We start from the raw sequence: 27,529 nt of genomic DNA on the forward strand, positions 1-27,529 counted from the left end.
ATTACTGAGATTTAGCATTTCTTCCTTCAGCATGGAGTAAAGCGGTCGTTCTCCTAATGTGGCTATGGAATTCAGAAAAAGATTAAATAAGTGAGAAAAAATGTGTGACTGTTTGATTTCAAGATGACTGTTTATTATCAAGCCCACAGCTCCGGAGAGATTCATCGACAGCACTTGGAGAGCAAGTGTCCAAATATTATGAAGGACATGCTAGCTGTAGCTTCATGAAATATATGGCGACGTGAAGTCACACTTTCATAGACGTTCTGAATCCATTCTGGCCCACTTATCAAACCGCATGCTTTCGAACAACTGTGTTCATTTTTTATTACAGTGTTAAATGGATTCAGTGGATTGGATTTAGTAAAAAGATCTCTTTTGGCAGGTGATGTGAAACGCTCAGCCATATCTCAGAGTATCAGTATTTACTTTGTCTATAAGTATATATCAGTGTGCGTACGTGGCTAACTGCCCACCACGGTTTCTGGTGGAAAACAGAAGCAGGGTCAACCCACTGCTGGAACAATGCTAGGAGCTGATGTTTTAGCAATATTGGTTTCGTTGATTCTGCTTTTATTTCTCCCCCCCCCATTTTCAGTGCCCTTGTAAGGGCGTGTATGGATTTAATGATAAAGGCTTGTCCCTCACTCATTCTTCCATTCGCTGTATCTCTTGAAAACATTGAGAATTATCTGTGGTTCCTGAAAAGTTTCCCCCTGGTTTATATTGTCTGGAGAAAAGAGCTCTTTGATCTAAGCCTGTATGACTCCACAGTGATCCCTCATGAGCACAAAGTGTCCATGGATGTGCAAATGTCTGCCAGCTGATGAGTAACCTCAACGTGTCGGGGTTTTTTTCCCCCCTTTTTCTCTTCTTCCCTTTTGTCCTTGCTCTGTCTATCTTTCCTATTTTCAAAGTTTTATTTTATTTTTTTTTACCCTCTCCTCTAGTTCCACATTGCGTGTACAACACTATTTTTTTAAACATAGTTTTAGAATTAACAACCTCGAAGGCACAACTGGCCTTTTAAACATTTGATGATCCTGTTGAATGAATATCATAACAAGTTTCAGTGTTCATTTGTTCAGTTTGCTTCATCTACTTGTTGAATCTTCAGTGTGAATTACCAGTATTTACTGTTCATACAACAAATACAGATGCACGGTCTCCTTTGATATTCCCTAATTGACAGCCGAGTAGCACGGAGTCATGCTCATTGCTTTGTACTTTTAAAGTGAGTGATAAGAGGGGGATGTTAGCCTTTGGCCTTTTTAGATAATGCTCTTTTTTTTCTCTCTCTTCATGTCTCTGGAAATATGATCGGCACAGGCACACACAGACATGCACATATACATATAGACTAACATCTGTGCACATGTGAACCGAGAGAGTGAATTTTTGATGCTCTTGTTCACACATTTTGTCGCCGTCTCCCATACCCCGATGGACCCAGCTGCTAGCACCACAGAGGGCTCAAAGAAAATCATCGCAGGCAGCTAATTGCCTGGCAGGACTCTGCATCTGCTCGGCAGATAGCAGAGCTGATGAAGTCACGGAGCAGATGTGTGTTTGTCTGTGTATGTGTGTGTTTAGCACCACCCTCTCTGTGTTTAGACACAAGCCATCAATATTGCATGCAGAGTTATTGTTGCAGAGCCACTCCTGGAGACTGCTAATATTGCATGAGGAAGTGAAATTCGCTCTACCTCCCAGCTGATTGGTTGAAGGAAATATTTGCAAAAAGTGGATTGGAGGATATTTGTAGCCCTCCCTCAGGTCCCTAGTGCAATTTGAGTGTATTACAGACTATCTCAGTGTCCTGATAGTAAACGATTTGTTTATTCTGTGCTTGAGGATGTAGTGTGTTCACACTGAAAAAGTGAAAAATATACACTTAGAAATACTGGCGTGTACATTCAGTCACTTTTTGTGTGTAGTTTTGATCGACGCAGTCCACGACACACCGGAAATGAAAAAGCTGCTCGCAGTGAAAATATTGATGAGGGGGATGTAAGAGCCGCAGCAACACATCAAAAGGCAGATATTAAGTAATAAATACTTTAACACGAGTTCACGAGTTTTACATGAGAAAAAAATTCAAATCTGCAGATTGAGGCTGACATGCTATTTGTGCCTGATATGATGTCCTGAGCTTGTTTGTATGCAAACACTGATTGTAATGCAAAAAATGTGTCTTTCAGTTTACAAAAACTAAACACAGCCAATGCAAGTTTAACTGGGCTGTTATTCTTCAAGCATGCCGACATCCGCACAGCGTTCCCAAAAAGTTTCTGCCAAAAGCCAGATGGAGGCATATTTTGAGAGAAGGCCAATAAATTTATCCTAAAGGTCAGTGTCCAACCTTGGACTATGCAATGATAAAATCCCCACTGAGAAGACATTGGTAACTCTAATTAGTGGGGTGGTGACGGCTACCCAGGGTTAGTTGGAGTGCCTGAATGGATGGTCACTCAGTCAAAGAAAACCACCCTGGTGTTATGTAGCAACCAGTCCCATCTCGTTAAGCTCTCCCTAAAGTGTCAAACTGCTGGGACCGCACCCCCCTCCTGCTGCTCGCTCCGCCAAACCCTCGTGGTCGCCAGGGACGACCTTCGGCTGGAGCTGCCAATCACAAAGAGCCATGGCAGCCAGAGGTCTCTGAGAGAGGAGCCTATTGATTTTCCAGTTAGAGCCTAAGTAGTGTGTGCTATAGGACTAACGGACAGCCCAAGCAGGTATGTCATTATCAATGAGGCCACGGAAACAGATCCTCTCACTCTCACTCATTCATATTGGCCTCCTTCTATCCTGAGTTCCCTCCTTCATGCCGCTCCACTCTATCCGTCCACTGTGACGGAGTGCATCCTGGGATGGTCAATAAATCGCTCAGCCACACCACGGCAACAACTAGTAGAATGATGGGTTCGGATGACCTTCGTTCTTTCTCTTTGCTTCACTCTTTCACCGTCTGCCCCTCCCTGCTTTCCAGGTACAGTAATTATAATACCTTAAAGACACCAGCGACAGGCTTGTTAGCATCACGGCCGCTACGCGTTTCTATTGGATTTTCCCTGTCATCGAATCCTCAAAATTTTGGGTCAGTTTAATCTCAAGCACCGTCCCCCCTGTGGCCCACTTCGGCTCATCCAGTCATCAGGAAATCTAATTATTATCATACTGCTCCTCTCATTTTACCTTACTGCTTATGTCAAGTTACTATCCAGGCTTTGGGAGCTGCTCAACATAAAGTCATGTGCAGACAATTAGGAATGATTTAGGCCAATTAGAGGAGATAAGGCCAAAAGACAGCTTCAAACTTCTCCAAGTGTTTTTTTTTTTTTTTCCTGTTCTACGGTAGAGCGCTGACGTCTTGTTACCTTCTTTACTGTTCATTATCTCTGCATCTGTCTCTCTCACCCCAAATGTAGACAGTCTGAGTCTCAAACTGCATAGACTGTTGTGATGTAGTCGCTCATATTTCACTCCACTTGTATAAGGGAGGCTATGTCAGTGGTGATTAACTCATTCTGCTGGGATGAGGTCAGCGGTCCTCTGGCCAAATGTGGAGTGTTTAAGGGTGATGGAAGAAGACTTGTTAATAACGGAGTTCATATCATGACTTTAGAGAACCTGTGATGATGACCTTTTGGATCTTTTACACTCATATTTATCATCTTTTGGATTATGGCCATTGTCTTACGAAGCAAACTAATTGCTTGTAATCCAGATGTTTTTTTTAATTTTTTGTTATTGCTTTTGGTTGAACCATTGGCCCACCACTTCAACCCTCCCTGAAATGTCCAATCAACTGTTTCCTTAAACTTGTTGAGACATTCATGGGTGCAAGTGGTTGACTTCTTTGGTTTTAATGAAATCTGACAAGTATTGGGTGGATTGCTGTGACATTTGATGTCAACATGCTGACTTTAGCGTTTCACTCGAAGCACTGTTTTCCCTAAATACATCTTTACAGAGCTGCTATCATGGCTCAACGGCCAATCTTGTTTAAACGTCTTTCTTTTTTTCTTTCTTTTTTTTTTTATCAACTGTCATTCAGTTGAAGCTGCTCAATATTGGTGCCCTTCAATTTATTCTTTAATATACTGTTCAATCACACTTTCAGTTCAGTTAGGAGACATTTGAATTATTATTTTTACGCTTGACAAAATGTAAACCATGATTCTTGAGCAAAGAAGGCTGATGAATCGAGCAGTAACCAGGTAGGACAGGTCAGGGAAAGACGATTGCCACATTGGTAATCACATAAGGAACCATTAGACACAGTCTCATCTCACCGCCTAATGATGACTAATGTCTCTCTTCCAATTGCTTTCCCTTCACACACACACACACACACACACACACATGCACACACAACCCCCATCCCTTCTCACAAACAAACACGCTCGGCCTCTCCCTAGACTCTGGTTTGTGACCTGACTTTGGACCTTAATGCAACCACAGACCACTGTGGCCAAGACCTGGCTCACACTTAACCAAGCATCTCCAGACAAAGAGCTGCCACCCCCTCTTTGCACCTGATCCTACCCCCTCCATCATGCTCCATCTCTGGGCTTGACTGGGCCAGTCAGGGGGCAGGTGCCTCCCCTCCCTTCCTTTGATTGATCCCCTCTCTCCATCATTTATTCCCTTCGTCTGCCTCTGACACACGTGTCAAAGGCAACGCACCAGCCTGATGGATAGGGCTGTTTATGGATGCCAGTCTGCCTGGTAGGCCACTGATATTACAATCAGCACCTGTGTACCTGCTGTTCTCACAAGCCTCTGTTATTCAGCCGAGGTCAGAGAGACACACGGCTCCGATTGAAAGATCGATGTCCAGCCCAGCTTATTGGAAATTGGAATTGTAAATGTGCTCTTGTTTTGGTGGAGAGATCTACACTGCATTTCAGATTATAAAACTAGATCCATATGTTATAGAGTCTGAGTAAACATACATGTTGTTGAGCTTCCTTTTATCTGCATCGCTAATGCCCCATAAATGCAAAGGCTACATGACTCAACTGGGACATAATATTCAGTAATGGTAATTTCCTGAAAGAAATCAAGAATAATTCTAACTCGCTGTGTTTGTTAATATAAGGTAAGCTGATCACACTGATGTGTAGTCTGTGTAAAGACATCTCATGTGCCAGAGAGCAGAATGCTACATTACTGAATTCTGGCTCTGCCGTTGCCATTATGGTTAATGATCCATCCAGTCTGGTTGAAATGGCACAACCATGGGGACATTCTGGAGCTTACTTACTCATCCAAGACTCCTTTCCAGCAAACATCAGCACAGCAGAGCGTTACTCCTGCTCTGTAGGAGAAAGACTGCAAGAGGCAGCATAAATATAAAACATTTCTAATACACAGATAGTATTTAATGATATGAAACCAAAGCCAGCTATAAATACGTTTTGCTTATTAGCATTCATCCTATTAACCTAACATCTTAGTAAATTAACATGATGCACGTCTTTTTCTTGCACCACAGATTTCCACTTTCATTTGTTTCATGGCTCATGTGAGATTAGTTTCAGTCCAGTAATCATATTTAATCTGTACAGTAAAATAAAATGCTGAGGCAAAGTGCAATTAAATAGTAAATGTATGGACTTTTATCTAACATTGCTTACTTTTCTTTAAAGGTCCACTACTTGATATTGTCAGAATAGCAATGGATCAGTGACTGTGTGCAATGGAGAAGGTGCTGCTCATCGTGGCAAACACACCAGTTATTAATTAATCTACAGGTTTACTCAACTTATGCTGAATTGTAACACCTTGTTTTAGCTTCTTGTTTAATTGTCCACAATTGGACAATTGACTAGTTTGCTTTAATCGCATTGCTCTAGTCTGTCTGACCATTTATAGATGAAGCATTTTCAACAAATGCAGCAAACGGCAGTCAGAGAAACTGACTGACTAGCTGGTTAACATTGTGTAGCATGTAGCAGCTTACAAACAAGATATTTTCCTTAAGATTTTCGGGAGACAAAGAAAACATCTACAAGAAGTTTGCCAGGTGCCTCTGTACGATTTCTCCAAATTTAAGCTAATGTTGCTCTGTGCACGACAGATGTGCAAGTCAGCAACTTTTGTTTGCTTAACAAGGTTATGATGTGTCAATATTCATGCTTAAAGCTTTAGTCTGCGATGGCATAACAGCACCCCAACCACATAGGTAGTAGAAAGACATCTACTATAAGCACCCCTAATTGAAGATGCTTATTATTTAAATCTTTACCATTACAGCTGTATCTGAAAATGCTTGCCCACTGATAAACCTGTAGCTCCAATTGAGTCACCTCCAAATTCTCTAAAGTCTCCACAGCCTTTCCTTTATAAAAGTCCTATTCTGTCCCTCTATTTTTGCTTCGGACATCCAGCCCCGAATTCCCCAAGAGGGGTGTACTTTTCACCCCACACCCACTTAAGCTGGTGACAATGGCCGGATTAGAAAAGAATTTACTTCAGCGAAGCCTCACACCAACCCCAAAAAAAAGCCTGTCCATCACTAAATGGCAAAATGGGAGACTGAAGGGAAGCGGGGAGAATGCGATAGGAGCCGGTCAGCGATCTTAACCTGTCTGATGTTTGCTATGGCAGCTTATGGGAGAGCAGAGGGCCAATAGCATTGAGTTTTAAACAGCTCTTGTGCTTCAGTGGTGGCTCTGGGCTGTCTCCTTGATTTTCAGAATATCGCTGAGAAGCATATACATTCTTTTTCACCTTTTCCTGATGTGCCAGTGTTTACTGATGAGCTTGACAAATCAAGGAATGCATTTAAGCTCTTTCATTCCAATCTCAACAGGTGCTTAGCAATATCGTGAAGGTCTTACATCTAGCTACTCGTGTCTAAGGTGTATGTATGCACTATGTCCTTACACAAGCCTTATTTTTGCTTTGTTTTTAAATTATCTGGCCTTGAAAGGTTTTGTTGCTGTAATGTTGTTGTTCAGTGCTATTAAGTTAATTGTAGTTAGGTTATGTGAATCTACCTTGTGATATTTTTTTGCGCTGTACTCTCCAAAATCAAGTTAGATCCAAATAAATGTTGGATTTAGAATTTTAATGAGAACAGTTTAAAGTGTGTCATGTTAATGCAAAGACAGCAGAGAGAATATTGTCAGTTTGTGGATGTCTGCCGCATTTCACACCCCTCTTCCCTTCAGTTATGTAGCCTTATCCATCCTTTGTTCTCCTTCACCTTTGAGCCACCAGCGCTGCCCTTTGTGGCCCCAGTCCAAGCTGTGATGGGATAAAAAGGAAGCGCTGATCTTGAATGTTTTGAAAATTAACAACTATGTCATTTTATATCGTTTGCCATTCCTGAAAGCTATCTCTGTGTAATTTAACAAACTATGTAAAGCTCTTGTGTTAAAGAGAATCTGCTATGTTGTCTTATGAAGGTTATGACTAATTCTGTATTTTATAATAGGAGTTCCACATTCTGCCACCGTTAGTGTTTATTGATAGTTTGCTGCTTTGGTGTCTCATTATGTGTTAGGGCCCTTTCAAGGCTTTTGTCCTCACAGCTTATGCCGAAGGCTGAATGTTTAATGAGATAATGCACTGAAGTCTTCACTTCACTACCAATTAACCCCGAGACCACTGCAGCATTTCCCTAAATCCACACAAGACTTTTTTTTTTTTGTTCCCACTTCAAAAAGGCTAAGCAGCCAAGGAAAGAAAAGAAAAAAAAGGCTAACCTGTTAGCAAACAGTGAAAAGGCTCCAAAAGGGGTTTAATCCTTATTAGGCTAAATTCAGACTAAGTGGCCCCAAAGATCTTTTCAAAGGGGACTTTCTACAGGGAGTGCAAACTCTTGCTGGGTGACGTTGGGGACTGAATACTCTGAGCCCTTAGGCTTCATAACCCTACACTTGCTGCAAGCTGGGCTTGTTTATTTTGCTTTAATTCTCTCACACTCCAGCGCAGCTTCATAGATGTGTTTATTTTTTTTGACCTTGTAGTTTGTTTTACTTCCCTCAAGGCAAATAGAGCTTTATGTGTGACCAGTGATTACATCTTGAATTAGTTACATGACGGTAGAACAATTGGGCCTGTCAATCACTGCTACTTATATTGAAGAATGTGTCCAATATTGAGTACTGTCTTTTCTTTCTTATAGATAATCTCTAGATATAACAGATAGTAATTTGGCTTGTTACCAGTATACAAATATACCTGTTAAATTTGTTTTACTGGAAATGTGAAAAACATTTTGGGATATTTTTTTATTAACTGGCATGTCAAGAGTTAGATGAGATGATTGATTCCACTAATATCTCTCGGGTAAAAATTAAACTAAAGCTAGGAGCTGATTAGCTTAGCTTAAAGTACAGAATTGCTGGCTTGGCTCTATTCAAAGGTTACATAATCAGCCCACCAAGGGCAGGATAATGTTCTATGTTTTGTGTGATTCTTTGAGAAAACGGTACAGATATTATAATTTGTGGTTCTACTGCAGGATCCACTGTGGGGTTGGGCACAGTTGTTTCCTGAAGTCTTGTCATCATTTTCAGGCTGTCGGGCAACCAGCCGAGTCTCAAGGAATGTACATATATATATATATTTGAGTGTGGAATCAATTTCCTCATCTGCAGTGACACTGAAAAGTATTTACCACACCTTCAAAGTTTTCAACTGTTGAAAAAGAAAAAAACTGATGAAAAAAGAAAATGAAAACAGTTTTGCGCTAAGTAATGTCAATAAATAAAAAATATATGTAAGGATACAAATGTAAAATTAGAATTGCATAAGTATTCACACCCTTTAAGTCAGTATAAAGTAGATCCACCTTTGGCTGCGATACAGTGTTGATCCTGTGTGAATAGGTCTCAACAGGCCTTGCATATCTGAACACTGCAATTTTTCCTCATTCATCTTTGCAAAAAAGCTCGACCTCTGTCAGGTTGCACAGGGATAGACAGTTTTTAAGTCAAGCCACAGATTCTCAATTGGATTGAGGTTTGGGCTCTGACTTTGCAACTCCAAGACGTTCACCTTCTTGCCTTTAAACCATTTCTGTGTGGCTCTGCCTCTGCTTTGGGTCATTGTCCCACAAAACAAATCTTTCAAGTCGCAGTCCTCTCGCAGACCACATCAGGTTGTCCTCCAGGATTTCTGTGTACGTTGCTGCATTCATTTTACCCTCTACCTTAACAAGTCCTCCAGACCTACGAAGGAGGAGCGTCGCCACATCATGATGCTGACGCCACCATGCTTTCAGCCGGGATTATACATTTGTCGTGATGTGCAGTTTTGGGCATTCGCCAAACATAACATCTAGTCTGATGGTCAAAAAGCTCAACAGTGGCTTATCTCTGTGCCACACGCTCATCAAGCTTTGACTGGTAAAGAATCCAGGCAAAGGTTGTTGTGTGCACTGTCTATTCAGCCTCTGCCACTGAAGCTTGTTATTCCTTCAGAGGAGTCATAGGTGTCTTAGTGTCCTCCCTCACTAGTCTCTTTCTTGCACAGTCACTCCTCCACAGCCTGGCATAGGAAGATTTATACATGAGCCATATTCCTTCCATCTCCTAATCATGGACTTGACATTTTTTTTTGTCTATCTCCTGCTTTTCAGTAAACTAGTTATAGTCAGGTGTACTCATTTACCAGTGAACGTATCTTCCAGACACAGGTGTCTTGACACTACAGTCACTTAAGACACATTCCCTGATCTCTATTTCATTAACAGTGTGACTTTTAGCACCAGTTGGCTGCCCCTGTGTTTAATTAGGAAAATCACTTTAAAGGTAGGGGTCAATACTTATGCAATCATCTATTTTGCATTTTCTATTTTGAATTATTTGACATTGCTTTGTAGAGCTAATGTGTATTAAAGGCATTACAGGCAGAAAACTTCCAAGGGGGGTGAATTTATTTATTTTTTATAGGAACTCTAACTTTACTCTAAGAAGTGAATAGACATGTTGATCCAATTTTATAATATCCTTTTAAAATACAGCTGCAAGCAAAAAAAATATATCTAAGGTAGGAATGCATTTTTTATGTGCTCGCAGCTGTATTTTCCTCTAGATTAAAAAATCACGGAGCACATGGTTGAGCAGAGATAGTGTGATGCTGTTGCCAGTTGGTCAAAGCACACTCTCGCTGAGAGACGAAGGCTTGAGGACAACTGCTGGAGTGTGAAAGTAGAATCATGTGGCTGCTCTGTCTTAAGGTCATATGACTGCAGGTTCTTATGGTGAGGGAGCATTGTTTTCCTCTTGAATGACTTGTCCATTTTACGCCAAGCAGAGCCTCCTACTCGCCAACCATACATTTTCTACCTGCACTGGCTTTTGATTGAAAAACAAACCAAGTCTTTAAAATGAAAATATGTCAGTGAATTTCTCTGTTTCGCTCTCCACTACAGTACTCTCAGTTAATTCCTCCTTTCTCCCTTTATCTTTTTTTCTTGCTATCACTCCATCTCAAAAGCAAAATCTGTCTTAATTGGCTCCAGAGGGCTCGGGGAGGCTTTGTGTCAACGGTGATGAGGGTCCTGATTGGTCCAGAGGCACAGGCAGCCAACAGACCCTTGTTAGTGTGTCGGGACCCTTTGCTTGCTCGTTAGTCCGATGAACTCATTTACTGATGGGGGGTGACAAGGCCTCGTTTACCAGTGTGGAACAGAGGGGGGAGGGTGGGGAGTTAAGGCGAGGGCGGAGGAGGTGAACAAGAGAATGGGTAAGGAACAGAGTAGAGAGAAGGGTGGTGTAAGAGTTGGTGTTTTTTGTGGATGCGCCAGATAAGAGTGTCAAAAAGCCCTTAAATGTCAGCTTGTGTTTGTCTACGTTTTCTTTCTCATTTGCTGCTGCAGTAAAAGCGCTGGCAGCGTCTCGGTCCGCTGAAACTCTGTTTATTGCAGATTGCTTGATGCTGTGGTCAGTCAAGTGAGGAAGAGTCACAAACAGCACCGATGTAACTATGTGCGTTGGATTGCTTTGTGTATGTGAATAAGAAAAGGGCAAGTCTCATTCTGCTAATACAAGTCTCGGGAGTCTGCAACATCAGCCTATTGTTTGTACGTCCACAGGTTTTTTTTTTTAAATGAATTCTATCAAGTTCTCCCAATATTGCTTGTCCCTCGTCTCCAATTTTGATGTTGATGGATCACCTCTCTTCCTCCCGCTCATTAATTTCATCACCTTATCTCCCACACCACTTCATTTGACCAAAAGGTAATAATAAAACCCTCATCCATTATCCTTTAACTGAGGCAGCCATGCGGAAATACTTAATAACAGGCAACAAATTGAACTTCAATCACCTCTTTTCCTTCAAAGATGCACAGCACATTAAACATAACACACAAATATGCATATACCACTCATCAAACGCTCTGTATGTGCGATTTTAAGCATTCCTTTTACAAGGAGAAAACAACTGGTATTTAAATGAGATGTGGAAAAATATATATTTTTTCTATTTTATGACAAATAAGGATCATTGGAAACTGGCAGTAGCTTCTCTCCTCTTCAACTCAAGGGTCTTATCAGCCCAAAAACACACATGCACTCAGCCTGCCCGACAGCGAAGGCAGTTGAGAGCCTCATCTATCTTAAACCACGTTACTGATAGTTGCTCCATTGCTCCCTTAACTCTTCTTTAATCCGGCGCAGTTTCAATTAAATTTCATCCGTGTCACTGTTTCTCCATTTGACTTTACCTGTGTTTCCAAAGAGGCTCTGTTTGGCGTAAAGGCAACTGAGCTCAGAAAGGGAAGGGTGATGGAGAGGGTTCACTGGCACAGACTGTCTCCGAGATTCAGTGTTGTCAGTTTTTGTGTGTGTGTGCGGTTACACAGCGTAGCCACAGTCACCCGGCCCCTCTTCATGTGTCCCTCTTCATTCTGCAGTCTTTTGGGCATCTGACAAAGACAAACGACAGTGCTTCAGAAATGAGCTGCAGCCCGCTGCACAAACAGGTTGAAGGAGGAGGAGGGAGAGATGGAGAGGGAGAGAGACCGAGAGAAAGAATTGCAATCAAGGCGAGCTCCTTTGTTTTCTGTTTGGCTGCGTCCTCTCGCGTGACGCTTCGAAATTGATCTCGGAACGCAACAGACCTGAGTCCATGGATATTGTTCCACTTGAAAGGCATCATCAATACAACTGTTCTTCATACCCAGCCAGTCAATGATGCTGAAGCTCCTGATTCATTTCTCTTTATGGAATATTTTGTCCTATTTTTAGCCCCCCAACGTCCTTTCTAATTCTATCATATTTAAACCATAATTTAGTTTGTTTAGGTAGTCTAATATGAATGTGATGAAAGAGTGGCATACAGCTGAGATTTCAATTTCTTCCTCCTCTGGAAAAAAATGTAGTTTTCTCCTGTAGCATTCCCGTCTCTTTGAAACTGACTTATCCAGCTCCACCATTACTATATATCACCGCTGAAGCTGGTGCAGCCATAACTCCAGCGTGGACAATAACCTCCACACCACTGTAATTTGTCCAGACGTGGTCAGAACAGCTAGAGCATTACAGCACGGATAGTTTGTCACGCTCGTTGTCACACACTCAGCTTTTTCATCTGCAAGGGAAAGGGCGCTGCCGATAGGGACAATGATCTTGGGAACATAGAGTGCTATTTACAGCGTTCCAGGAGATTCATCGGTCCAGGGAAAAATATGATATCTGGCTGCCTCCACTTCTGTCACATCTATCTGTGGAATCAGAGACGGCAGCTTCATCAGTTCAGCGCCGGGCATCTTCTTGACATCCATTGTGAGATCTGAGTGTGCTCCTGGGGATGAAATGAGTCAACCACACTCTTTTGGGGGTGAAAGGTTACACTCCAAGCATTCACTCATTATACACCTGAAGACAGGAATTCCATTTTTTGATCAGATAGTAGGAGCGATACAGTTTACAAATGAAAACAGTATTAAAATCCATTGTACTAACATGGCAGCCCGATCATCTGTGAGTGTGGAGAACTACTCGAGTGTCTTAGCATGTTTGTCGTCTAAATGCAAACATCTCGCGGGAATAGTAGCAGCTTCTTACTTTTCTTTTGTCTTGTTCATAAGTAGATGGAAGTGCAGTTTTTCTAGATTAGCGACTAACAAAGTTTGTAGTAGAATTATAAACATAAATGTCTGTGTGCCTGTGCAGAATCTCATGATTAAAACTCAAAACATTATGACGGTACAGTATGTATGTTCTCTTAAATGTTTTAAAGATTTTCTATATGCTAAATGCATTTCTGTTCTTATTTTAGCTTACCTGCCTGCTAATCTTGGATTCAATAACCTATATTTATACAAATGAAAAAACAAAAAAGCTTCTCTGTGCCTCCAACCCAACCTCCTCTCCATTTCTGAATAACGTCGTTCCTCATTTGCTTTGTTGAACCTGTGTAAATTTGTCCTTATGTGTGGGTTACATGCTCGGAACAATTAAAATCTGCATACCAACATCTCTAAAGCTGACCAAAGAGAAAGGCTGTATCTTATAATACAATAACTCATACAAAACTCAAAGTGTAGAAACAACAGATTTAATAACTTTTTGGCACAGCTCGGCAAGTTATTCCCCAGTTTTTCTAGCCTTTATAACAACTTAAGATGGTTATCTGCTTATGATAGCATAATGTTTATCAAACATCCATGACAGTGTGTGGTATCTTTTCATCTGCTTCTTGGCAGGAAAGCAAAAAGTATATTTTCATAATGTCAAATCATTTTAATAAAAAACAAAATGTCAATAATTCAGTGACATTTTTATATTAGGATTTTATCAACCTCAAACAAGAACTTTTTCCTTGACGATAAAAAAAAAACAAAACAAAACATGTTTTTGGCAATGAGGTTGACTACAGGCTGACTGTGGTTGCCGTTGCCATCTCGAGCTTCTGTTGGAGGATGGCGGATGTAGCTCCGGCTAGCTTCTCCAAGCCACTAATCCACATTTAATTGAACTCCAGAGACTTTGAAGTGAGTCTGTGATGCAGGCAGGTCTTATTCCTCTGAGAGACGGTGAGGGAGAGGCTGTCCTCAGCTAAAGGCCTCAGCTGGTCTCCTCTGCTGTCCTCTGCCTTTAATGAGCTCCTTTAACTTAACACTAGGCCTAGCGCGCTAGCTCCCATTTGAATATTTTTGATTAATAACGCACCAGTGTGACAACCTAAAGTGTCCCCTTTACCTTTCCACCACATCCCTGCACGCTCCCTGTCAGCAGACGCCTTTGAAACTAAAAGCAGAGTGTGAAACAAAAGCCTAGTTAACAAAGCAGTGCTAAGTAGGTTAGTAGCGAACCTAAATGCTGGATTAGTAGGAGCACGAATCACCGGGGCAGGGCTAAGCATCTGGGTCTGTCAGGCCCTGTGACAGCCATCAGAACAAGTCACTCTGACAGCCGCCGCAATCTCCACGGGGACAGATTAAGCTCAGTTCATCGAAGCGTTTTTTTAAAAATGTGGAGCTAGGTAACATAATATTGTCTGACCTTTTGTGTCAGCTACCTACATGGAAATACAGAAAACACGTTTAATCAGATGTTTAGCATAAAATAGCCTCTTAACAGTATCAGTCACATCAAACTATTAACATCAAAACAGATTATCTTTTAGTGAACTGAGCATTTCCCTCACTCCTTCCAGCTGAATAGCTCCCATTCTCTTGCTAAAGGAATCTCTTTTTCATTGAGGCTGATCAATATAAGACATTAATCGTGCTGTTCAGGCCGTCGTGCCATCACTGTGTGAAAAATGAACTAACCTGGCCTTCTGTCTGCTCTTTTCCCCTTCCTTCTTTTCCCTCTAATCACTCCTGTCCTTTTCTGGTTTCTTTCTTTTTAAAATTTCCATTCTTTACTCCTTTTTTTTTTAAATTTCATATTCCATTTAAATCCACCCCCACCTTGTCTTTGATTTTGCTTTTCCTATTCTGTCTTCCAGATTTTAGCCTATACAGAAGGTCTTCATGGAAAATGGCTGTTCACAGAGATCCGAGCTGTCTTTTCCAGACGCTACCTGCTGCAGAATACTGCTCTGGAAGTCTTCATGGCCAACAGGAGTAAGTCAAGCATTCTTAATTGCTTATATGTAACCATTTCACCTTGGATATGCGCACTCATTTTTGGGGTACTATTTTTAAATAAATCTGGAGTCACGCTTATCAAGGCTTGAGTGACATTATGGCGATTGTTATTCTTTGAGATAATCCTTGATATCCTCTCTGCAGCGGCAGTCATGTTCAACTTCCCCGATGCAGCTACAGTGAAGAAGGTGGTTCACAGTCTTCCTCGTGTTGGCGTGGGCACGAATTTTGGCCTTCCACACACCAGGTAAGACATGAAGCATCGCTCTTTTGTGGCTCAAAAATTCAGCACGTAACACTGTACATTCTTGTACAGCACACAGAGTTCCACATCCACAAAAGAACGAGGAAAGAGCTTCTAAAACGTCCATGTTGTTGTTGCTTATACGTCTTAAACCTGGTTTTTATTGCCTGTTTCCTGCTCTCACATGTACACGTGGGGTCGGTCACTGGTCTGTCCGTCCCTCCTGCTCTCTCCTCACCTCCCAAACATAATTGGGTTCACAGGAACATAGTCACGTTCATTTATTTATTTCCATCAGTGTGAAGCAAATAGTTGCTTGTAAGCCTGCAGGGCATACCTCCTCCCCCAGCCTCCCTCACATCATGTCTGCTCTGTGTCCAGGCAGTGCTGAAGCCAGCTGCTGGCATATGTGTTGTCAGTGGGAGATCCTGTGGAAATAAAGGGAAATGAAAGTTGTGCCTCGCAAGTGTTGCAGTGATTTTTAGTTCATTATATGTTCAATTCAGGATATGCATTTTTTTATTGGTTAAAGTATCTTTCTGCCTTGAGGTTTGTGTTTTATTTATCATTTTGGCAACATTTTGAATTTTTGAAAATGGTTTGATGATGGTTTATATTCAGTTAAAGGAAAAACGCATACAAGAGTACAAACTGAAGCCAGATCCTTTAAAACACAAATCACAGCATCTAAAGATTTGTTTCAGTTTCATTCATCAAATTGTGTATATGTGTGTGTGTAGGTGTGTGTGTGTGTGTGTGTTTTTGGTCACCATTAATCTGAGCAATGGAAGTTGCTGTCAGGTGGGATTTGTGAACATTTGTGGTAGTTAATGTGTTTACAACTTGAAGACTGGAGGTTTTTGGGAAATGTTTTGTCAGTATTAGGCAACACACAAATTTAAACACATGGCAGCATAACAGTGGGGACTGTGCAATCAGTGTGAGCAGGAAAAGTGCATCCAGCAATGAGCCAGTGCGGTCATACGAGCGTTTATGTATAACGCACACAGAGTTAGGGTGAAAGAATGTATGTGTTAGTTCTGGACTCATTAATCAAGCTAGTTTGCTGGCCACCTTGCCTCTTTGACCTGAGGACAGCTGTACAGGGCGGCTCAGTGCACACGCACACACCAGCTCGTACAGCCAGCACAGCACAAATTTATTTCATGTCCAGAGTTACACAGCAATGAAGCCACAACCAGAGGTCATATCCATCAATACAGTCATTATAGTTTGACATAATCCCTGTACTTGTAAAATGTGTTTGCCAGTATTGTGTACCTTCTGTCTTTGTCCCTCTTTAAATATCTGTTTATTTATATGTTTTAAATAACTTTTTTTTTAAAGGTTCCCTTATACACCAAGTTTGTTAATACACGTTATTGCTTGCTGATGTCTTGTGGTATACTCGTGTTTTGAAAGTATTTTTCACCTTTTTTGAGAGGCCTAATGACTATAATCTCACACCCTGACATTGATTAATTCCATCATTTTCCTTTGTTTTAATTGGATTGGGGGTCATTTGTTTTTGTCCTATGGCATACATCATGATCTGGGGCTGTGTGTGTGTGTGTGTGTGTGTGTGTGCGTGCGCGTTTAGGTGTGTGTGTGTGTGAGTGTACATGCACACACAAATATGTGTATTCAACCCAATTTATTGCAGATTTGTCTTCTTAATTAGCAAGACTGTAAGTTCAGTAGATTTTTTTTTTTTAAATGACATTTGCATTGCAAAATTCTAATAAAGCGCAGGGCTTTTTTGTAGTCTGCTGCTCCTGTGATGTGGTGACTGTCTTTGATTGTCTTTGTACTGCTTTACTCTATTTGTACATCATCCATAGGGCAGGAAACACTTGAATGGCTACAAATATTTTAATGTCCGTTTTTCTCTCTTCTCTTTGTAGACGTATTTCTCTGGCTACACCCAAGCAGCTATTCAAGGCATCCAACATGACCGAGCGCTGGCAACACCGGGAGATATCAAACTTCGAGTATTTGATGTTTCTCAACACCATCTCTGGTGAGGATGACATGATATTATGAAGTGTTGCACAGACACAATCATTGTCTGCATTTTTATTTTGCAATGATTTGTCACGTTGGTGGTCTTTGCTTTTTGTCTTTTCTCTAGGTCGCACCTTTAATGATCTGAACCAGTACCCAGTGTTCCCCTGGGTCATCACCAACTACGACTCGGAGGAACTTGACCTCACTCTGCCCAGCAACTTCAGAGATCTGTCCAAGGTAAGATACAAAGACACAGCTTTTCTCCTCCTACTCTTTTACATTAATGGACGGATGGACGAAGAGACGGAGGGAGGGACAGTTAAGAGACAGGAAACATTGTATGTCTGTGTGCATTTACAAAAGTCCATTTAGTTTCTGTGTAATTGCCATTGATCATAGTTTAGTGAACAAGCTCTTTAATCACCGGTGGCTGATTGCTATCTTTTCACAGGTGTGCTGCATTTCTTCCCATTCAATGGCCCATCACTTTGGTTGTTTATGTCTAAGACATAAGTTATTGCAAAGTTTAAAGTAGTATTACTTTTTTCGAATAAGTTGATAATTGCATCAAGGTTGACCTTTCGCAACACCCCAGGAAGTGGAGTAGTACTCCCTGGTAGCTCCAGGCGTCAAGTGACTGGGCTTAAAACAATGAAACCTGCCCTGAGATGCACCCTGACACATAAATATACAGGCTCAGCCTGCTGTAATTTCTTAAAAGATTCTCCCCCATACTGTAAGTAGACATGTAATTATTAACTCACATTAACTCCCTCTCTTTTACACTCACACATACACACAGAAAAAGCTAAAAAAGAAAAAAAAACATATTCCTTAACTTGCCAGCTCGGCTTGTTGGATTGAACAGTCCAGCGGAGGGAGGACAGAGGATTAGTTTTAGGGTGAGAAGATTGAATGACTGTCAGGCTGCTAGAACCAAAATGACTGAATAAATCAGCCATGGAAACAAAAAAGCATGTGGTAATGGACAGGAGATATGTTGGAGGAAATGCATTTTAGAGTTACACTCGAAGGCATTTGTTCAGGTGCAGAGGTGGAGGTACTCATCTAGTGAGACAAAATGGAAAATATTAGAGTTTATCCAAAAATATCACTGCAGTTTAAAAAAAAAACAAACAAAAAAAAGAAAACAAGGCGAGAGAGACTGAATTGATGTGGGTGAGATGATGATATGCGAGCCAAGAAGTCCAGTTTGAGTAATACATCCGCGAGTTTCAACATATGTTAGACACCAAATACTCATAGAACTCTTCATAATACTTTGAGACAGAGTTGCGCTGGTCATGTTACAGAATAATCTGCTCATAGCTGGCTGCTTAACACCATATCCTGCATTGTTTTGTGTTTTTATTCCAGGCTCTTGTCACTTTGAATACAGTCTTTATGCCTTGTTGTAGCATAACGTGATACAGTAACAGTTGTTTATTCATTTTTGAGTAATTCCTGGTAAAACATGTCAAGACAGTTTGTTAGCAGCAGGTATTTGCATGTCATTAAACTCTCTGCGAAAGCACAGTGCAAGTGTAGTTTGCCTTTGCAAGAAAATCCAGTGATAGCAGCAATTCTGTTGAAATTCATTCATTTCACGCCACACTTTTATGGCGAGTAAATCTGTTATTACTAATCCCTGAGGCAAACATTGACTAAAGTCCATTAAACTGCATTAACACAGAAATATATCCCAGTGAAACACTATTGCCCTGCACAAGCAACATGTTTGTGAAATGCAAGCGAACCATCCTCTCACACTTTCATTCTTTCACACTGCCGTGTCATACAGATTCAAACACCCCAGCAGTCAACACCTTGTCCCTTAGGTTCTCTCCAGTCCCACTTTCACTTTCAATCTGCTCCTCTGTGTCTCTGTCTGCTGTTTTTATCCCTCCCAGTGTAGTTTGCTCCACTGTATGAGGCTGCATAATTTCTCTGTTTATCCAGCTTGATGTTGCCCAGTAGGCTGAAATGTGACAGTTGTACTTGCCCCACTAACACACACACACACACAGACTCACGCAAACACACAAACACACGCCGCCCTCCTTTGGATTCTTAGCTCATTTCTGCTTCCTGCTCTTCTCCTTTGCACTGCCATGGAGTTTGGACAGCTCAGCCTCTGTGCTCAGTCAAGCCTCGCAGCCCCGGGGACTAAGTGAATGAAGGGGAGTTGGGGAAAAGGAGGAGAAACAGAAAGACAATCAGAGAGCAGAAGAAAGAGGAGGAGAGAGTGTGAGAGAAGAACAACATCATTTGCCGTCCCTTCACCCCTTTTCTTCTTGAAGAGCAGAATAGCAGCAGAGAGAGACGGAGGGGAGGGAGCGGGGCCGATCTTTATTACATCTGTTTTATTCATGTCGTTGACACGCGTGTGATATCAGTGTATGACTACTGGACCGTGTCAGACTGCAGTGTCTGGAAAAGGGCAAGCAGCGCTGTGCAGCCCCCCAGATCAACCCCCACCGCGCAATTCTGCACCCACAATCATTTTTGCGCCGTGTTTCTTTTCTCTGCAACTTAATGCTTTGTGACCTTCAGTTAGTTCTGTGCCACACATGTGTCTGCATCATTCAGTACCTTAGCTTAGCTTTTCTTTCTTTTGTTTCCTCTTTATTGTTTCAGTATTCTGCATCTCTCTGTTTGCCTGTCACCCTGTCTTTCTTTCTCACCCTCCACATCTCTCTTATCCCCCTCTTATGTCACGTTGGTGGTTGTCTCTTGTAGAAACAGGTCATCTGCGAAGCCTCCAGTGACATTGAGAAGCCAAATTGCCATGAACGTGTGTGTGTGTGTGTGTGTCACACACTGTCATCATTCCCAGCACAACAGAGGCCACACAGAATTTATGTTCCCCGCTACCAGAGCCATTCTGACCCCAGGGACTTTCTTATCATAAACTCTAACCTCAACCTGACATCAAACGCCGACCCCCGAGATAACGTTGTAGTCACGATAAGCACTCAGTAGAAGTGACTGCAAGTGTTGTAACTCTGCTCTGTTTTTTTTATTCCTCCACCCCTTTGCTCCTTTGCTCTGTTTTTTTATTCTTCCACACCTTTGCACACCCCAGTTCTGCACACTGTCACATGCCCCCACTAAAATGCACTTGTCCTTCATATAGATAGCTGTAGGAACATATTTGGCTCACATACAGTTCCACATAATATAATATGGAAGTTTCTTTGTGTAGCACCTTTCAAAACCAGTTTTACATACAAAACAAACATAAAATTGGGGCTACAGGAATAACATGAATGTACAAAGTGATTTAAAAAAGGACGAGCTAAACATATTTTAATAGGATAACTGATAAAAATGAGTTTTAAGACGTGATTTAAACAAATATTGATAAGTTGGAGCTTCTAGGTCGGTCATTCCAGAGCTTAGATCCTCTAACAGCAAAGGCATGACCTTAAAAGGTAAAAACATCCTTACTGCTGCTGCTGTAGAGTTTTTAATGAAGCCCAACAAACGAATTGTTAATTCATTGTGTGATCTACATTTAGGTGGCAACAGAAATAGTGAGGACTTATTGAGCGTTGTCTGTATCTTTGTGCTATAACCTGCTACTCCCCAACCAGATCGGCTAATGGTGTATTGATCTCACCATACGTGCCCCATATGTTTATCCCCCAGGCCCCGCGCACCATTTTCACTGTTTAAATAGGACATTATACATAAACACTCTTTTGAAAAGACTCTTGTGATTTATGACTCAAAGCCTCGGTGATGCTCAAATCGTCGGTAAACCATTATGCTTCATCACCAGCCACCCATAATTGTTCTAAAAGCAAAGTAGCACTGGTAATGTTCTTATAATAGTTCTAAGAAAGATAGAGTTCTTTAAAAGTGTTTTTTGGGTTTATTTTTTTTAAAATATTTGTGTTCTCAGGCTGAAGATACATTGCATGGGAACCTAAATTAAATGAACTCTGGAGGACATTTTAAGTTGGTCAGCGCACACGCAGCATTAGATATAATCATGATTATTAATTGAATGTTTTTGCGACACACTCTCAGATCCTGTTGGAGATATCAGGTTGTAGTAAAATGTATAAGAATTGAAATCTGTATGTAACTCCCTACAGACAGCCAGGTTCTAGGTGTTTAATAATAGTTTAAAAACTGATCAGTAGCATCAAATTGTTAAAGAAGCTACTGAGCCCCGCTGTACATCCTGTTACTTGTTCTTTAGTTTTAGTTAATTGTAGCTTTTTCTTGCAAATTTCTAATTAGAGCATCTTTAAACCATCTCCATCTTTGATGAAAAAATAGATTAAGACTAATCCAGCGTTAATTTTCTAATGTTTACTTCCCCAAAGCACTGGCGCAATTTCATTCTGTAGCTTACTCTTTAGTCTAATTAAAACTACGAGATTGGTTTATTTGTCTGGGCGCTCATCAGCGCGCTATTCTTTGCCACGACATATTAAGCCAATCTGTGGCAGGGTGGCAGCAGGCGTTTCATCAGCACACTGCTGGCCATTCTGCTCTGATGTACGACGCCGTCACTGCCGCTCTGTTGTAGCTACTGTAAGCTGAGAGCTCCAGCCCCACAGTAATTTACAGCAGTAAACAATGTCGGGCTCGAGCAAACCAACAGCCCCCACATGCACTCACACACAATTCTCCCCCTCTCTCTGTCACTGTGGCACTTTCAGTCTTTTTTTATTTTATATGCCTCCTCTCCCTTTTCTTTTTTTAATGAGCCGACTGTTATTAGGGCTATAAATCAGACCAATGGGTGTGATGTATAATTCACCGTGTGTACTCACCCACCCCAGTGGCCCTGAGGAAGCCCACAGTGTATCACTGTCAGCATGGAGCTGCACGGTGCGGTGGCACAACGCAATTCGCTGTGTAAATGTGCACACACTCAGGAACACAATTTACAAAATAGCTAAAAAGAAAACATGCACACATTACACAGAAAAGGCAGCCACAATTGCACAATCACTCCCACTGCACAAATACACAAGCATGCTCCATTACACCCACACAAAACAGTAGCCATTGCAGAGATCAATATCAAAGACTTGCCCTGGATGAGTCTTGCTGTGACAGGCACCCTATGATATGAAAGAGATCCAATTGATCCACACCCTACTAGGCCCTCATCCTCAAAAGGCCATCATTCCATTACCATTGATCGGCTGTGTGTGTGTGTGTAAGTGTGTGTGTGTGTGAGGGAGAGAGAGATGATGGGGGGGGTTGGAGGGAATGAGGCACAGCCAGCAGAAGACTAATAAAAATTGAACCAGCCTGAAAGTGATTTCTATAAATGAGTATTTAAATAATAGCCGAGCAGCACAGGGTTATTGGTTTTTGGAGAGCGATGGAAAATTAATGCAACTTAACCATTTTTCTAGACTACAAATAGGGCTGGTGACCAGTGTATTAGTTACAGATTAATAAAAGTAGAAATTAAAGGAACCCGCAGCCTTCCTATTGATATTCCTAGTAGGCACTCTTTCATTGGAGTACATTAGTTTTCTCTGACAGACTACAGCTGCAGGGGCTCCGTTTCACAGCCTCTAAAAAGCACTCTGTGGGAAAGGATTGATCCCTGTCTGAAGGGAAACATCATCTAATATTCATTTGAGATTGCACAATGGTTACTAGCTTCATTTGCCTCGCAACTGTTCTGCTGCAAAGAGTGGTCCCTGAATGCACTCTCAGTGAAATTCAGAGCTGCCTCCCAGCTTTCCCTTTGTTCTCAAACTCATGTGTTTGTCATTTCTTGTCTTTATTTCTGCTTTTATGCCAAGCAGTAGTTAAAGGAAGTCAATGTTATTTTTTAGTTATTTTATTTTATTATTATTTTTTTTTTAATATTTGATTTTCTTTCTTGTGTTTTCTTATTTCTTTGTAGCCCATCGGTGCTCTGAACCCCAAGAGGGCAGCATTCTTTTCTGACCGATATGAATCTTGGGAGGATGATCAGGTGCCAAAGTTCCACTATGGCACCCACTACTCCACCTCCAGCTTCACCCTGATGTGGCTGCTACGTATCGTAAGTGCATTGCATAGAAATGACATAGACATAGTTGCTACTTTTATAATGTGTTATAAAAATCCTGAAAGTAATGAGATGTCCAAATAATTCTATGTATGTGTTGCATGGTCTAGGTAGGATTTCCTCTGATGAAAACTGATGAATACTGCAGCTCATACACTGGCTCTGCAAACACCACACTTTCACAACATTTTTAAAAGCATAGTTATTTACAGCACAATGCATATTTTAAATGGATTTTAAATAGTGATGCACGATATTAAAATTTCTGGCCGATACCGATATCCGATATTAAGATTTCTGATATCGCGATAACCAATATTACCGACGTCGATATTCAATTTTTATGCGCACCGAAAACGAGTGCAAGTAAGCACTGTGAGAAACTATTCAAAAGAAGCCCATACCAAATTAGACCACATAGTCTTTGTTACATAACAAAAGTAAAACATATTGAAACATATTTTTACATATTTAACGTTCAAGTCCTGGACCATTTAAGTAAAAACATCTGTGAAATAGCAGCAATATCAAATGTAGAGACGAAGGCGCTAATGTTAGAGATGTCATCAGATTTTCACATTGGCTAAATATGTTAATCAGACCAATACCGAAATATCAAAAAAAGCACTAATATCGGCCGATACTGATGTAGTTGCCGATATATCGCGCATCCTTAATTTTAAATGAATGTTTATTTCTTGCTTTGGAGTTCCCTTTTGTCATTAATCCCTTCTTAATCAGGCCTGTTTTGCTAGAAGCAAATGCGTTTATATATCAAACTAGGAAAACTTGTATGTTAAATATTTCATCACATGGATGTTGTTCCAAATATAAATCATTACACTCTATGTTGCTGTCACTCAGTATAAAAACAACAAACTGTAAAAATAAATGTCCAACCTTTACCTTAAGCAAATTCGTAACATTTTCTTTAGGAATAACAGATTCTGGGATGTGCTTTGATTTGTCTTGGAAGAGCATAAGCAGTGTATATTTTTGCACTCGAGTGTTCTCTTTCAGGTACCTTTGTTGAATGGATGTCATCAATCTTTCCATACTGCACTCATGGGAGAGGGAGGTTACTAAGTTTCTCCAACGTGCAGTTTTCTGCTGTTATTGTCCCAGTAGCTCACTGTCTCAGTGACTCCCAGTAGAGTTACCTCATTGATCCCTGCACATCATTAGCTAGCTTACTCCAAAGCCACTTTACTAGGAACAGTCACTTAAAGATCAAACTTAACATCAGACACTAAATGAAAAGTATGTGTGTAGTAAATGAGTGTTCTTTACTTATGTTTGAGATTTTATGGTGCATGTAATCCTATTTTGTTGTTTTAGCTGCATGATGAGATACGATGTAAATTAACCTCTCGCCCTTTTTTTTTTAAACAAATGAAGCTTACGTCATTTCAGGCTGAACTTAATTAGCTATCTACAGTATTAGTTTATAGCTGTGCAGCATATTGTGTTCATGTCATTTGGGGGCTATTGCGTCAGAGAGACAGTTATTGATCTGTCTTAACAAGATTATACATGATTAGAAATGCATCAGTAGCACACTTGTATTGACTTTAGTATCTCCCTGGGATTATTATTTCACTTGTTAATGTCTGGGTTCCTGTTTGTGCAAAATGAGTAGATTCTGGGTCAAATCTGTTGACAAAGGGCTGCGTTGACCTCTTGGCTTCAACGATTTTATTGCAGAACAAGCAATTGCAGTTGGGTGTTGCTGTTATAGCAGACGGCTCCTCAGTTCAGATTCATTGCCTCTTTTTTCATTTACAGGAACCTTTCACCACATTCTTCCTTAACTTCCAAGGAGGGAAGTTTGATCATGCTGACCGCACCTTCTCCTCAGTGTCCAGGGCCTGGAGGAACTGCCAGAGAGACACATCTGATGTAAAGGTACTGTCTACACATATGCATGCACACAAGCATCTTAAAAATGCTTAAAAAAAAATAAAAACGTTGAAAGTTTAGAGAGATACAGGACTGTGCAGTGCAGGAGAATAAATCCCCATCCAGCATTCTTACAGACAAAGAAGAAAAGGCTTCCAAAGAGTAATGTCCAGTCACTACCAATCATTGTCCCTATGCAATGAAAGCTTCCTGGTCTTCTGATCAAAGCGTGAGACTAATCCTCATCTGTCCCAGCCGTCTGTCTCAGATTCAGCCAGCTATAACATGGACTTGAATCCCTGCCCATTGGGCCCCCAAACTCTGCTGAGCTGTTGGATCTGCCCTGCAACAGCACAGGTCATTCTCATACTGAGGGCCTTCGAACCCCCAGTGCACACTTTAACTGCTCTCCTAAAACATTTACAACTACAGTCAGACATTCTCTGTCAAAGCTGGGTTTTGCTTGCTCTCCTGGCACTGGGTCACTGGATGGGGGAACAGCAGTGGTGTTGGGGGTTTTGACGCTTGATTGCATTTACCACCCCCCTCACATCCCTCCGATAAAACATATGGATTGTGTTACTGTGTAGCTGGCCAATGCTTGATTGCGAAAGCCCAACAACAGCCCTCGTTTGCTCTCTCAGTCTAGACCTGTCAATGTGGATCAAACTGTGAGAGCTCAACTTCAGATCAAAACAAAGAGGAAATCTGGACCACATCACTTTGTTTCCATGTTCAGTTAGAATTTTTAGCATATCTTGAATGAAAGTCCGTCGACTTTGTCCACTTGGATGCACACATTCATGTTCTAAGCAATAGGGGAATTAGGGACGAGATGTATCAATTTAGTATGCTAAGTACACCATTTAGCTTTAGCGTTAGGGCCATTGATAGCGACCCTCTGTCCCTGCCAGAGGGCAAAAAGCCCCTGTGTTTTCATACTCTACTGGTAAAGAAGGGGTGATAATAGGTTACAACACCCAGATTCAATGTGTCTCTAGCCTGGGTGACGCTAGAATGACCTCTCGTCCCCAATCCCCTGACCCCTAGCTTCAGCCCAAAGGCATCAGAGGGGGACACAGAAGAGAAGAGGGGTTAGAGGTAGCAACAGTGGAAGTGTAGCAGGAGAGCCCAGAGGCCAAAGCCCCTTCCAGTGACCCATGACAGGACAGGATTGGGGATCAGAGGGGCTGGCCTCTGACCAGGCTGGAGCACAAGGGCCACTGCACATAATAGTCCATGCAAGGCCGGCTTGAGTGTTGGGGAGTGAAGCCCTCAAGGTTTTGTCGGTGTGTGTCTATATATGTGTATGCGTCCTGCTACCTCCTGCACAAATTTACAGCAGGCTGCAGCCCGTGAACCCGGGTGAGCAAGAGGCCTCGTTAAGAGGTTGACCTTTAGTTTTAGGTCAGATTTTGTGGAGTGAAGAGATTTTAGAAGTGAGGAAGTGCTGTGTTGTTTTAAACCTGTGTGTTTGCTTGCTCATTTGATTAGATGTTTTCACCTCGTAGATGAAAGGTGGATGTGTTGTGCAGCTAATCTGATAAAAGCCATGTTAGGGTTTAAGTGTGTTTGCTTGTGTTTTTAAAGATCCTGTTACATGTGTCCGGGCTTAAATCTGTTCTATAAAATGTCTGAAGCTGCTTTCTCAAGTTTTAGCATTGAGTCTTTGCATGCTGCCAGCCTGTTGGGGCATGTGAGCTTGGTGTTAGTGATGGTCTGTTTATCTCTGATATCAGAGTGTCGACATGTTTGTATCTTTTTATCTTTCATGAGAGGACTGATGAGCACGTAAAGTCACAAAATTTGTTTATGGAAAGAAATCTCAAATCTCCAAACTAATCCATCAACTAGTTTATACTCTGAAACTGAAGTGTTTGAATAATTATACCATGAAGTTTAGTGTTAGAGTTGTTCTGCTTATATTTATGTACTAAGTCTGCACACAGATATTCTCCATTGCAGTCTAAGAGTAAAGCAATCCAATGTGTTATAAAACACGTCTCAATACAGTGGGAGAGCAATATGTTATCAAGTTTAATGTCAACACAATATGCATTTCACGCTCTACTTTCCTTTTCTTATTTGCATTAAGCAGCCAAGAACTGAGTCATCCTGTATCCTGATTTTTTTTTTTTCAATTTTCTGAGACATACGAACAGCCTGGAGGGCAATGTTGATTTATCTACAATGCTTTTAGCTCAAACTCAATCGTAATGTTTACCCTTATTGTGGCAAGTTCTGCTTTGTTACAGATCACAAATGCATAAATATATGGGGT

General features: G+C 41.3%; 1 protein-coding gene across 3 annotated transcripts in view; it reads left to right on the plus strand.

The window, feature by feature from the left end:
* lrba (LPS-responsive vesicle trafficking, beach and anchor containing) overlaps positions 1-27,529 on the plus strand; it is a 190,040-nt gene that overhangs the window by 120,182 nt on the left and 42,329 nt on the right. For all 3 annotated transcript variants that reach the window (XM_008286789.1, XM_008286792.1, XM_008286791.1), the window contains exons 40-45: positions 14,923-15,040; positions 15,209-15,311; positions 17,213-17,328; positions 17,440-17,552; positions 23,203-23,343; positions 25,135-25,254. In XM_008286789.1, coding sequence (XP_008285011.1) covers positions 14,923-15,040; positions 15,209-15,311; positions 17,213-17,328; positions 17,440-17,552; positions 23,203-23,343; positions 25,135-25,254 — 711 coding nt within the window. The remainder of the gene's footprint in view (positions 1-14,922; positions 15,041-15,208; positions 15,312-17,212; positions 17,329-17,439; positions 17,553-23,202; positions 23,344-25,134; positions 25,255-27,529) is intronic.

This window comes from Stegastes partitus, unplaced genomic scaffold, assembly GCF_000690725.1.
Source record: "Stegastes partitus isolate 25-593 unplaced genomic scaffold, Stegastes_partitus-1.0.2 Scaffold470, whole genome shotgun sequence".
NCBI classification, from domain to species: domain Eukaryota; kingdom Metazoa; phylum Chordata; class Actinopteri; family Pomacentridae; genus Stegastes; species Stegastes partitus.